Source organism: Lynx canadensis, chromosome A3 (genome assembly GCF_007474595.2).
Source record: "Lynx canadensis isolate LIC74 chromosome A3, mLynCan4.pri.v2, whole genome shotgun sequence".
NCBI classification, from domain to species: Eukaryota; Metazoa; Chordata; class Mammalia; order Carnivora; family Felidae; genus Lynx; species Lynx canadensis.
The window spans coordinates 133,338,781-133,352,356 of NC_044305.1; the positions used below are offsets into that span (position 1 = coordinate 133,338,781).

The 13,576-nt window shown below is 49.7% G+C and overlaps 1 protein-coding gene across 7 annotated transcripts in view; it reads right to left on the minus strand.

Moving 5' to 3' along the window:
* Positions 1–12,424, minus strand: part of ASAP2 (ArfGAP with SH3 domain, ankyrin repeat and PH domain 2) — a 173,264-nt gene extending 160,840 nt beyond the window's left edge. For all 7 annotated transcript variants that reach the window (XM_030311673.1, XM_030311672.1, XM_030311670.1 and 4 more), the window contains exon 1: positions 12,299–12,424. In XM_030311673.1, coding sequence (XP_030167533.1) covers positions 12,299–12,424 — 126 coding nt within the window. The remainder of the gene's footprint in view (positions 1–12,298) is intronic.
* Between the last annotated feature and the right edge of the window lie 1,152 nt (positions 12,425–13,576).

A 13,576-nucleotide genomic window follows, 5' to 3' on the forward strand; every position in this document is an offset into this window, starting at 1 on the left:
ACAGATATTCTGGACTTCATCAAAATTAAAACCTTCTGTGCTGACAATCCACAATATGTGAGATAATACTTGCAAATCATATATTGCTAAGAGTCTAGTTTTCTAGAATATATCAAGTACTCTTACAATTCAACAATAATGACAAAAAACCCATTTTAAAAAGGGCAAAGGGTCTGAAGAGTTATTTTCTCTAAAGAAAATACACAAAATGGCCATAGGCACAGGAGACCATGCTCAGCACCATAAATTATCCATCAGGGAAAGTGCAAATCAAGTCCGTGTGATATTAGGTGACAGCCACTAGATGGGTATAAAAAAAAAAAAACAGACAATAACAAGTGTTGACAGGGAGAAAGTGGAATCCTATACACTGCTGGTGGGAATGTAGTAGTGCAGCCCCTTTGAACAGTCTAACAGTTCCTCAAAAAGTTCAACAGGGGTGCCTGGGTGGCTCAGGTCGGTTAAGCATCCAACTTTAGCTCAGGTCATGATCTCCCAGTCTGTGTTTCGAGCCCATGTCGGCCTCTGTGCTGACAACTCAGAGCCTGGAGCTTGATTCAGATTCTGTGGCTCCCTCCCTCTCTGCCCCTCCCCAACTCATGCTGTCTCTCTCTCCTCTCTCCATCTCTCAAAAATGAATGGACATTTAAAAAAATTTTTTTAAGTTCACATAGGGTTGGTTGCCATATGACCCAGAAATTCCACACCCAGGTATATACCCAAGAGAAAACATATGTCGACTCAAGAACTTGTATAAGAATATTCACAGCAGCATTATTTATAATAGCCAAAAAGTGGACACAACCCCAATGTTCATCAAGTGACGAGGTGGATAAAGATGTCAAAAATCTGCACGATGGAATAATACTCAGCCAGAAAAAGGAACGAGTATAAGCTCACAGTACGGGTAAGATGAACCTCAAGACATTATGCCACGTGAAAGAAACCAGACACAAAAGGCCACACACTAGATGAGTTCCATTATATGAAATGGCAAGAACGGGCAAATCCAGAGACAGAAAAGAAATCAGTGGTTGTCAGGGGCTAACAGAAGGGGTGACAGTGACTGCTAACGGGTATGGTTTCTTTTCGGTGTGATGAAATGTTCTGGAATTGGACAGTAGGGATGGCCACACACGACTGTGTGAATAAACTAAAAAAAAAAAAATCAACGAATTAGTGTAAAAGGGCGAACTTTATGGTAGGTGAATTGTATCTCAATTTAAAATAAAAAGCAACAAAAAAATAAGCGCCCTGGGAAGCCACAGAAAGGTCTTTTTTTAAAAAAAACTCAGCTTGAAAATATAATTCAGAACCTACACTTTCTTTTCAGGACTACAAACTAGCCATTTCTTGCTGATTTTTATTCCCATCATTTATTCTGGAGTCTTTTCAAACTCAAAGTATGTGATACAAAGATCGATAGGATTTCAAGCTGGAGAGGGTAGTCAAAGATTGACTAATCCACACCCCTCATTTTATTTATTTTCTTAGAGGTGAACCGTTTCTTTATTTTGAAAAAGAAAGAGCACACAAGCAAGGGAGGGACAGAGAGAGAATCCTAAGCAGGCTCCATGCTGCCAGCTCAGAGCCCGACACCAGGCTTGATTCCACGAACCGTGAGATCATGACCTGAGCCAAAATCAGAGTCGGACACTTACGTGACTGAGCCACTCAGGCGCCCCACCAAAACCGCTCATTTTAGAGACCAGACGTTTCTGGGCAGTGACTTGCCCGAGGTCATATGCAAGGTGGAGACCAAAGTAGAACTGGCATCCCCTCTCCTCATGGCAGGCTCTTTCCACACCACCATATTAACACAACCAAATCCACAGGGCTTCATCATAAAGCACAGCTTCCAATGAGGAGAATACTGGCTCTCCCCAAAACCTAGGGGAAAGCTACGAGCTATGAGCAGGATTTACTACAAGTTCAACAGTCCAAAGTATTCAATGATCACAAAACCCTGCGATCCTATCATTAACACAACCTGCTCTTTCACCAGCGAAGCAAAGCACAACAGAGACAGAACCCAGAGACCAAGACATCGCAGCAGAGACCGCTCAAGCTGCCCCCAGGCGAGCAGGGGGCCAAAAAACCCTGCCCCGCTTGTCCCAAACTTGAACTAGAACTGCACCCAGTGACACTCCAGCTCAAGTACAACCATCCTGTTGACTCCAGTGATCTTCTGGGCAAGGGAATCTCTCAAGGGGGGAATGGAAGAGGTGAAGCTTATTTTCACCTCTAACCTCTTGAAAAGCACGAGTACGAACAGCTCAGAGGCAGAGAGAGGAGAGGAGAGGATCAGAAAAAGTAGAGTGGCAAGAGGCAGGCGAGTCGAGCTGCGGACATCCGTAGACGCAGAATGGTTAAGGGCTGGAGAAGCCCCTGCCTGCACTCCAGCTCATCCAGCTCTCCATTTCCCAAAGAGGCCACAGAGGCTGGGCCAGAAATCCCCAGCACAAGGTCCACCAGCTGACTAGCAACAGGTCAGGGCCGCTGGAGGAACAAACACGGCACAAGGACTTGACGTTCCCCCTTCCCTGCAGAATCTCCCCCAAGGTCCCCTAGCTGGCAACAGGGAGCTGACTCCTCAGCCTGAGTCTGCCTGCACACACCGTATCTGTGATTCACCCTTCAGTGGCCTCTCAAAACACAGATTTGCTGACAAAGAGAGAAATCTGTATGCATCTGATCCCTGCCTGCGTGGCTGTGGAGTCCTTTACACACAGCTGTGACAGTATTATCAGTCCCTTGGCTCTGAGGAAGCCAGATCTCTCCTTTTAACTCACTTCGAGGTAGTTAAGGGTCACTTAATAAACACCCCTGATGCTAAGTACCTCCCCAGGGGTTAGTGTCTGATGACCCTGTCCGGGCAATCACACATTCCCGAGGTCAGCGACAATGCGGACTGGCCTACAGAAGGTCTATAATTACCGACCTGCACTAAAGAGACCCACAGAGACACCTAAAGAGGAACAGAGATGCCAGCAGGAGACATCAGGTGGTGCATCCGAGGACCAAGAGGAGGAAGAGCCCAAAGGACACCAGTGCTAACAGTGTGACTGGGAGTACTGGTTCCATCAACTGCTGGTGTGGGATTGGGGAACCGCAGGCATGTAACTTGTCTGCGTCTGGCCTTCCTCAACCGTTAAGACAGAGGTAATAGGACCTACCTCACAGGATCTTTGAAAGGATTCAATAATCAATTTAATACACAGCACAGTCCTTAAAACAAAATTAAGGCCGAAAGCAATGTCAGCCATGGTTGCAGTTGGCATTAAAAAAAAAAAAAAAAAAAAAAAGTCATAATAAAAATGTGATTTCTTCTGGGAAACTAGAGAAAGAGGGCCCCAAATCCTGATCACCTTGCTAGAATCCTAAAATACAGAGGAATTCATCATCAGAGAGAGTTTGTCTCCATCAGCCACTCGATTTTATTGACAGCATCTATGTATAAAATCATACTGACAAAGCCATCTTCAAGATCGAGTGGAAAGGTGACATCATTACTAATACCGTTAGTAGGGCAGGCCTCCTGCCAGGCTGTGAGCACTGCCCTGGGCCACTCATCCCTGCAGGGCTGGGCATGTCGGCAGAGCCGTGAAGCGAGTAAAGAGAAATCATTTCTACAGCAACAAGGACAGTGAGGGAGCGGAACAGCAAGGATTTCCCCAAAGCACGCACTCAAGAAACGCAATAGATGCCAGTCACTAACGCTGACAGCGAGAGGGGTCCCAGTCGTCACAGAGGCATCAACACAGGGAGGCTTTTCTGGCCCAAGTTACACAGAGGCAGCCGGCTGCTAAAGGAGCAGACCCTCGTGTCAAAATGCTAGAGTTGGAATCCTGCCTCCAGTACTTCCCAGCTCTGTGATCTTGGTAAAGCGGCTTAGGTTCTCGGAACCATGCAGCGTTTTTGTAACAATTAAAACAAGGTAATAGTATACGCAAAGAACTTAAAGCATGTCTGGCACACAGTAAGCACCCAATAAATGCTAGAAAGACAAGAGGGGAGAAAAAACAACAACGGTGACTGACAGTCACGCTTCGGCCATGCTGTGGATGTCCCAAACACACTCACGCAACAACAGCACCAAAAACAACCCAAGGCCTGCAAAGTTTCCCTTAAAACTCCGGACAGGAAGATACCTGAACACGTACTCTGGCTTCACAAACAAGCTTGCCCTACCGAGTGAAAGGATAGGGTAGAACATGCTGGCAACACAGGGGAAGTAAAAACTGGGGAACTGGCTTGTGGAGAGGCAGCCCAGCTCATGGTCCTAAGAACAGGACTCCGAGATGCATCCACAGTTTTGCTCAACCCCAAGGCACGCGAAAGTGCAATCCACGCGACCACAGGAGAAAGTGCCGAGCCCGGACTCTGAAACAGTGCGGAGCACACCGTGGCTGCCAAACCACAACCGCTTCCCCTAAACACCTTCACTACTCGATGATTTTAACACCGGCTTAGGAGACGACATTCCTCAGCCAGACTCTAACAACCAACTCATGACAATGACAGGGTAATAACCGTGAAGCTTGTTTAAAGAGCATTGTTACAGAGTCAATCACACACTCCAAAAACAATTAACTGAAAGGATCTTATCGTCAAGCCTAGGAGTCTTTGTCTGAATGCAAGGGGTCCATAAATTTGGATTGGAAAAAAGAAGTGCATCTGTATTTCATTATCCCGAGTGAAATGCAGCATTTTTCCTCAGTAATGAATATAAGCAACACGCCACACTAATATCAGCCACACCTGTGACTCTAATAAGAGCTCTTATTAATACAACTTTAGAGTTTGAAATGTCTCACGACATTGCCTATACTCATCAGGACTTCTAAAGTGGCTTACGGGGAAGGAGCCCTGACCTGGCAGTGACAGCATATTGGTAGGTGCCCAGCATATATTTATGAATCCATAAACTCAGCAAAACCTAATACAAATAAAACTACAGCCCAAGTATTCCAGACCCGTTTATTCCACAACGTGACTCACATGATGAAATGATGATGGTACAAAAGCACCTGGAAGGGCCCTTGGCAACTGCTTTAAGAGCACACAACACACAAAAGTTGAAGCCAGGGAGGCATGTTTTACCGCTGGACAGTGACCAGGTGACCTCCCCTGCTCTCTGTAGCAGGGAAAGAGGGGTGTTTGGGGAGCTGGATCAGAGGCAGGATCTCGGGCATCTGACACGGTCAATGAAGTGTCCCCTGCTGTCCTCTGCAGCGGAGGGAAGTGAACATACCCCTCCAGCCCAGGTCTACACAGCTAGGCTTTGAGTCTACCCCATCCCTGTCTGCCATGAAACAAAACAAATATTCAGGATTGTTGTTTTTTTTTTTTTTTAACATTTATTCATTTTTGAAAGACAGAGAGAGACAGAGCGCAAATGGGGGAGGACCAGAGAGAGGGAGACACGGAATCCGAAGCAGGCTCCAGGCTCCAAGCGTTCAGCACAGAGCCTGACGCAGGGCTCGAACCCACGACCGTGAGACCATGACCTGAGCCGAAGTCGGCGGCCCAACCAACTGAGCCACCCAGGCACCCTCCGGATTGGTTTTAACAGAAGTTCTCCAACCAGTGAAGCTGAGTGGCACACAGCTGGCCTCGATGCTGACACTAAGCAGCAGCAGATGCTTCACTCTAGAGACGCAGGGAGGTCTATTCTCCAGGCGGCCTGGGTGAACTGGGCTTGACTTCGGTCTTGCGGGGCAGGAACTCTGTCCTGCTCACTTCCCCGGCATACCAACACTCTATGCACCACAAATCTCTCCACCAGACCTCTCCTCTCCCCCACCGCTACCACCCAGGCCAAGACCCTCTTGCCTGGATGCCTGCACCAGACTCCTCGCCACACCAGTCTCCCGCTTTTGTCTCCTGCCTTGCTGGTCTATTCTCTGTAGAACAATCGCCGTGACACTTGTAAAATGTAAATGGGACCATGTTATTCCCTGCTCAAACCCTGTGATAGCTTCCCATCACATCAGAACAAGGTCCGATCCCCTCCCAAGACCATCAAGGCCTGTGTGACCTGTCCCTGCCCGCCCTCACCCTTCTCTCCTCACCCACCTCCTTCTTCCTGTCCTTAAATGCCCCAGTCCGGTCACATCTTCTGGCCTTTTCACGTGCCGTGCTTCCATTCGGCTCTTCCCGGGCTGGATTCCTCACTGCATTCCGGGCACTGCTCTAACGTCATGTCTTCAGAGGCCTTTCTTGATTTGCCTCCCAACCTCCAAAGTCACTTGCTACTCCCAAATTCTACAGAACTTTTCTTATCACTTATCATTACTTGACATTACATTACATAACTATCTGTTTACTGCAATAATTACCAACTCCATTTGTGGAGAAGCTTTCAAATGCCAATGAGCTGCAGGCCTCACCCAAACCAGTAAGTCAGAGTTTCAGAGAATAGGCCAGGCACCTCTAGGCCACAAAATCCCCCCTAAGTGATTCTAACTGCAGCAAGGATTCATACTCTTACATCAGTGCTTCTCAAACTTTAATATGCGGACAATGCACCTGGGGATGTTATTAAAATATAGACTCGGGGGCACCTGGGTGGCTCAGTCAGTTAAGCATCTGACCTTGGCTCAGGTCATGATCTCACGGTTCCTGGGTTCTGATTCTCTGTCCCCCTCTCACTCTGCCCCTCCCCTGCTTGTGCTCTCTCTCTCTCAAAGATAAACATTAAAAATTTTCTTTAAGTTTATTCATTTTGAGAGAGACAGAGAGAAAGAGAGAGCAAGTGGGGGAGGGGCAGAGAGAGAGAGAGAATCCCAAGCAGGCTCCACACTGTCATCACGGAGCCTGATTCAGGGCTCAAACTCACGAAACGTGAGACCATGACCTGAGCCAAAGTTGGACACTTAACCAACTGAGCCACCCAGGCACCCCAAAAATAAATATTTAGAAAACAAAAATATAAAATAAAATGTAGACTCAATTTCACTAGGTCTAAGGTGGAATCTGAGATTCTACATTTCTGACAAGCTCCCAGATGATGCTAATGCTGGTCAGTGGACCTTGCTTTGAGCTGCAAGGGTCTGAAACATCACTGTCCAACAAAACTTTCTGCAAGGATGAAAATGTTCTAAATCTACACTGTTCAATACACACGTGACTACTGAGCACCTGAATCTCAGCTAGTACAGTGGAGAAACTGAATTTTTAATCTTAGGCTACCATATTAATACAGATCTAGAATGCATATGCTCCATGAAGGCACCAATTCCTAGAAATGTGCAGCATAAGAAAAGAATTAAGGATCCCTGCAAACTCTTGGCCTGCGCAGCCTCTGTGGATGGGACACTGTGAAAACTCTATCAGAGGCCTAGATGGCACCAGCTCAGGAGTGGATCAGTACTTACCTAGGGCAGGAAGGCAGCCACAGAAGGCCATTCTGAGACACTTTAGTGACTAAAGCATGCGGTAACCCACAGATGACCACCTTGACCTCATGACTCAACCGCACTCCTAACCACAACCCCAGGCACACTTGACCAATGCCATCCCTGGGCATCCATGATCCTGGACAATCTTAAAGCCCCAGCTCTCACAGTGACTTGGTTTATTGCACTGATTTGTTATAGGATGTCTGCCTCTCCCACTAAGCTGTAGGTTCTTTCAAAGAGGGAACTTACTTCACTTGGTATTCTATTCCCATCACCTAGCACACAGCAGGACTCAATAAATACTGCATGAATGTCAGAGCCTGGACCCTACTGGGAGAATCATTAGTATTTTTACTGTTAATCACAAGAAACAGGGGAAACAATTGGGAGGAGGAGGGAGGATTACATAACAAGAGAAGATCGGTTCCTCCTTAAGTGACTCAAAAATTTCCAAACACGTTTTAAGTCCAGATTTCAGAACACAGCATAAATAAGGTGGCCCTGTTTGACCACAAAACCTCATTTCCAAAAACACAAACACACGGGCAAGAAAAGATTATGTCCTTCCGACAACAGATGCAAAATCTACTAGTCTGGGATCTGGAAGAGCCCTCTTCACAAAGGGCTGAGGTTCAGAATCACATTCTTGCCTAAAAAGCACATGGGCCAGGTTCCCACTAGAACTGCTGGGAGGGGCATCTGGCCCCAAGGACAGCAAGGCCCCTGGGAATCTGTGCAGCCCACAGGCTCATTTTACCCCTGCAGTTAGAACCCTGTGCTTGTGACAGCAATGAGATTTCCAAGGTAACCAAGGACAACAGAGTAGAGAATTATGGCCCCGGAAGGAAGCAGATTAAATTGTAATACTTACGAGTCAACATCAAATTTATTTTTAAAACTACATATCTAACAAAAGCCAAATAGGCAAGGCAGCATGGATGGTGTTTTACAGGAGGACTGAACTATCAACATGAATATTCCAAGTACGTATACAACCTTTTCTTATTCTGAGAATATTTCAAAGTGCCTAGAGACTCCAAGAAACGGAGACAGAAATAACCCCCCCCCAAAAAGGTGGGGGGCGGGGAGAAGCTCACTTCTCAGAGTTATGTCACAACTACTTATTTTTTTCCATTATTTCCAAAAACACAGATTCCATCCAGTTGCAGCAGCAGACTTTGCTAAAAATGTGCACAATAATTACTTCACCCAGAGAAAGTGATCACCAGGCGAGACAACACACTGGTTAAAAAAAACAAAAAACCAAAAAAAACCAAAAAACAAAAAAACAAGCATGGGTTAACAAATATAGTTTTCATTCACTTAACTCATTCAACCATTCCTCCGTGTTCTCTACTCTTCCTACCCAACACCCAGGTAAACCCATGTTGGTGCCAGAGCCCTCAACAGGTTCTACGGATTAACTATGTTGTCAGTTAGCATTTACTAGACCCGGTGCCTGTCAGATACTGTGCTGTATCTTATCTCACTGAACCCTCCCCACCACCCTCTGAAGTAGAGAGGTATTGTTATCCAGAACTTAGTGCTGAGGAAAATAAGAAAACGCATCTCAGCCAAGTTCACAAAACTGGCAAGTGGTGGAGTCTGAACTTGAACCCATAACTATCCAACAAATGAGGAATTCAGAGAATTCAGCATCACTAAAAGGGACAGAAGACGGGGGCGCCTGGCTGGCTCAGTCAGCTGGCTCTCTCAGTCGTAGAGCATGTGACTCTTGAGCTCAACTTCTGATCCCAAGGTTATAAGTTCGAGCCCCACCCTGGGTATAGAGATTACTTAAAAATCATCTTAAAAAACAGCAACACTTCTGAAAACAGCGTGGAGCCAGCTCTTCAACTTACTAGGCTCTATAACCTTGAACAAATTACCTTCTCTGAGCCTCAGTTTCCTCATGTATAAAGCAGCAATAAGGAATAAATACAACAGATGTGATATTCATAGCGCAGGGTAGGGACCCAACAGCTACCAACAGCCCAGCTACAGATGTACGTATCCAAAAAGTACATGTCAGTTGTAGAACACTTTTTATCAGACATAACCTATATTGGAAAAAATAGGTTCCCAAAGGTTTATCAGTTTAAAATTAGTTTGCTAATCCCATGACTCATTTATTTAAACACAGGAACAGGGCTTGCAAATTTTAAATTTATTTTATGGTAAATGAGTAATTTATGTCACAAGAGCCACTCTCTGCCTCACTTCAGTATGAAAAGTTAATGCTTGCTGAAAACTGAAATATGTGGGCATCACTTGTTAATGCAACTATTTGGAACAAGTTTTGGAAATGGGAATGAACATTACACACCCCAGGAGAGAGCATTATTTAAAGGAATCTACAGTGATTCCTCAGAGAGTAAATAAACACCTCTCAAATCTAGTTTTCTCACAAATCCAAACTCACGGGCCACCTGGGTGGCTCAGTCAGTTAAAGCATCCGACTTTGGCTTGGGTCATGGTCTCTCAGTTCGTGAGATCAAGGTATGTGGAGCCTGCTTGGGATCCTCTCTCTCACTCCTCCCTCTCTCAAAATAAAAACATTTAAAAAAAAAATCCAAACTCACATATTTCATATCATAGTATGAACAGCGGATTTGCCTAAAGTGAAAAGAGACATGGGACGCCTGGGTGGCTCAGTCCATTGAGCATCTGACTCTTGATTTTGGCTCAGGTCATGATCTCACGAGTTCAAGCCCTGTATTGGGCTCTCCACTGACAGCACAGCCTACCTGGCATTCTCTCTGTCTCCCTCCCTCTCTTTCTGCCCCTCCCTCCCTCTCTCTCTCAAAATTACATTTTTAAAAGTGAAGATAGACTTGTAACGATTTCAATTTTTTCATTTTTGAAAGTTTAACCAATCCGTGTGCTTGGATGGCAACAGGGAGCAAGCTTGCAATTTAATAAAATGACCAAATCCAGTCTCTTTCTAATCTGCTCAGTAACTGAGCTCTCGGGTAATCTCCTGCACAGCATACAAAAAAAAAAAAAAAAAAAAGGCTTTGGAAATTACACACTGCAAATGAAAATTAATCAGAGGAAGGGTATGCCAATTTAAGAGCAATTCCTATTTGCCTAACTCTCCAGCACCTGCCAGTTAATAATATTTAGCTGACAAACAGCAGTGGGGAAAAGAAACAGAACTTTATATATAATCAAGCCTTCTTTAAGGCATCGTGTACAAGGCTTCCTTCCCTAAAGAAACACTCAGCTACTTTTTTGGTTGCAATCATTCCATAGACATCATTAATGGTGTATTCTCAAAACAGGATGAAAATGTTCCCCCTTGCTTTTCAACCAGTACTTCTGAAAAAACTTCTCTGGGTCATCTCCATCTGCCTCAGTTAAAGCTTTTTTTTTTTTTTTTTTTTTTTTTTTTTAATTTGAAGCCAACATTTTTAAGCCTTGCTGACACAAGTAGATGTGGGATTACAGAACTCACTACAAAAGGTTTACATGCAGCTCTCCTCCACCAAAACAACAGGAGAGAAGAAAGGAGGGGAGGTAGGGGGCCTGGCTATACTTAAAACATTCATAATGCTAAATCTATTACTTTTAACTGTTTATGTCTACACAATTAAATCCCCATTAAGAGAACTTCTGGTTTTTTTTCCCCCCAAGCAATTCCTAACAGCAGACTCTGCTCAAAGCGGGCAAAAAAAATTAATGGCATCGCTTAATTTAAAAAGCTCTGCCGTGACCTCCCCTCACTCACTCTAGCCCAATCTCTCAAAATGCCTGCGATACCCCATTTTAAGGCTGTAACTTGACATTCTGGCCAAGAGAAATTTAATCATCTATTCTATACTGGCACACGTGTGGCTTGTAAACCATTTACCTATTAGACCAAGCAGAGTGCTAAGCACGTCACACACCGCGTCTCTGACCCTCATAATGGTCCGGGAAAGGATGTATTTATTACTGCTGTTCGCTAGGTAAGGAAAACGAGAGCAGAGAGGCGAGAGCTACCCTAAACCACACAGCAGCGGGGGCCCTGGACTCACAAACTCTGCCCTACAACGCATGCTGCTTTGACTGTCAACCTAAGCTTGTTCATTCCTGAGGGTTCTCTCCGCAGGATGTGAGGGCTTACCAGTTAGCACTAGGCATGATGACTTTGCACCTTGAAACACTTGATTAAAATCAGGCCTTTTCCAGGCTGATGGGAGGAGGGCAATCGGGGGGGGGGCGGGTTCAGAGGGTTAGACACACGCAACTGGGGGACGGCTATCACACGTCTTCGATCAGAAGCCCCGGCTCCGCACTCAGCTCCCCGCACTCGGTTGCCGGGCGCGGTGTGGAATGCGGTCAGGCCTTCCCCGCTAAGGTGTGCACACCTTCCCCGGACGGCCGGGGTCCTCCCACGGGCCTCCCACCCACCCGAGGGGCGGGCAAAGGGGGCCAGGGCTGCAGCGGGGCTCGGAGCACACGGCTGCGCCGCGGGGCAGGCTGCGTGCAGGGCTCTCCCAGAACAAGTGGGAGGTGGGCGCCGGGTGAGGCTGGCGAGCCCACCACCCCGGCCCGCGGGCGCGGGGGTCCCAGCTCACCGCCCACCCCGCCTTCCCGGCCAAAGTTGGCCGCGCTGCGGAAACCGCCCGGCCCGGGGCCCCGAGAGGGAAACGAGGGCGGGAGAGGGGGGGGTCTTAAAAAGGCCCAAGGTAGCATCAGCCATCTCCTCGGAGCCACCTACACGGACAAAGGCTTCTGTGTCGGGCAGGGGTGGCCCGGCCGCGTCCGATTTGAGGAAAAGAAACTTTTCCCGGGCCTGCGGGCGCGGGGGGGAGGGGCGGGGAGGGCCGGGCGGCGGGCAGGCGCGAGGCCACTGAGGCCGGGGCCACCCGCCCCCGTCCGCCCGGCGACGCCCGCCCGGCGCCGCTCACCTCCTCGATGGCCGCCACCGTGTTCCGGCACTGCGCGGTGCGCGTGGTGAAGCTCGAGGCCGTGGGCGCCTTGTAGTCCTCATGGGTCTCGGCCACGAATTCCGACACGGAGATCTGGTCCGGCATCGCCTCGGCGCGCGGGCGCGGGCGGCCGGCCGCGGGGGTGCCGTGCCGCCTCAGCCGCCGCGCGGGCTCCGACCGGCCGCTCGGACGCCGCCGCCGCGCCCGCAGCTCGCCCGGCCGGCGGACAAAGGGAAGCGCCGGGGCGCGGGCCGCCGCCGCAGGAGCCGCCGCAGGGCGCGGGTCGGCCGCCCGCGGGGCCGGGCGCGGGAGCAGGGGCCCGCGCGCAGCCCGCGCAGCTCGGGCCCGGCCGTCCGCCAGCCGCGCCGAGGGCTCCGCCCTGCCTGCCCTCCCAGCGAGCCCCGGGCGGACGCGCAGAGCCGGCGGAACTGCCGGCCACCCAGCCGCGGGCCCCGAGCGACTCCCGCGGAGAGGGGCGGGTCCGGCCGGGCGGCCGGGGCGGCCGCGCGCGCGGGGCGGCGCGAGGGCCGGGCCGCCAATCCGCGCGCTCGCCGCCGCCGCCGCCGCCGCCGCCGCCGCCGCCGGGAAGCCGAGCCTGCAGAAGGAAGGCGCGCGCGCCCCGGCCCGCCGAGCCGCTCGCCCGCCGCCGCGCGCCGCATTGTCTCGGCGTTCGAGCCCCGCGCCGCGCGCCGTGGTGGTTCGAGGGCGCGCCCCCACCCCCCGCGGGCCTCGCGGGCAGGCGGGGCCTCGTCTCACCCTTCCGGGCCCAGCCACAGTCTACCCTCCCCTACCCGGCGCTAGGAACCTTCCTTGGGGTCCCCCCCTAAACCGCGGGGAATGCCCGTCCAGGCGAGAAGAAAGTGTGAGGAGCTCGCCCCCTGCCGGACGGTGCGCTCCGCCCCCCGCCCGCACTCGGCGCGACGAGAGTCTCCCGCGCCCAGCCGGGCATCACCCGCACCCCACCCCGCACCCCCGCCCGCCGCCAGTTTGGGGTTCGGTAACGGTGACAAAAATGACCATATGGTGATGCTCCCGTGCTCTATGTAAAGTCACCTAATCCTCTCGAGCTCACGAGGCACGTAAAGCGAGGGTTGTTTGCTTTATATAGAACACGCAGCCGCAGAGCACACGTGAAGGCCCCGGGGGCGACCGGGGCTTCAAACTCGGGTCCGCTGACTTCGAAGTCTGGGCGCTGCCGAGCTCACAGGCCCCTAGGAAATGTCCCCGTCGTGTTTCCGAAAGCTTGTACGAGCCTAG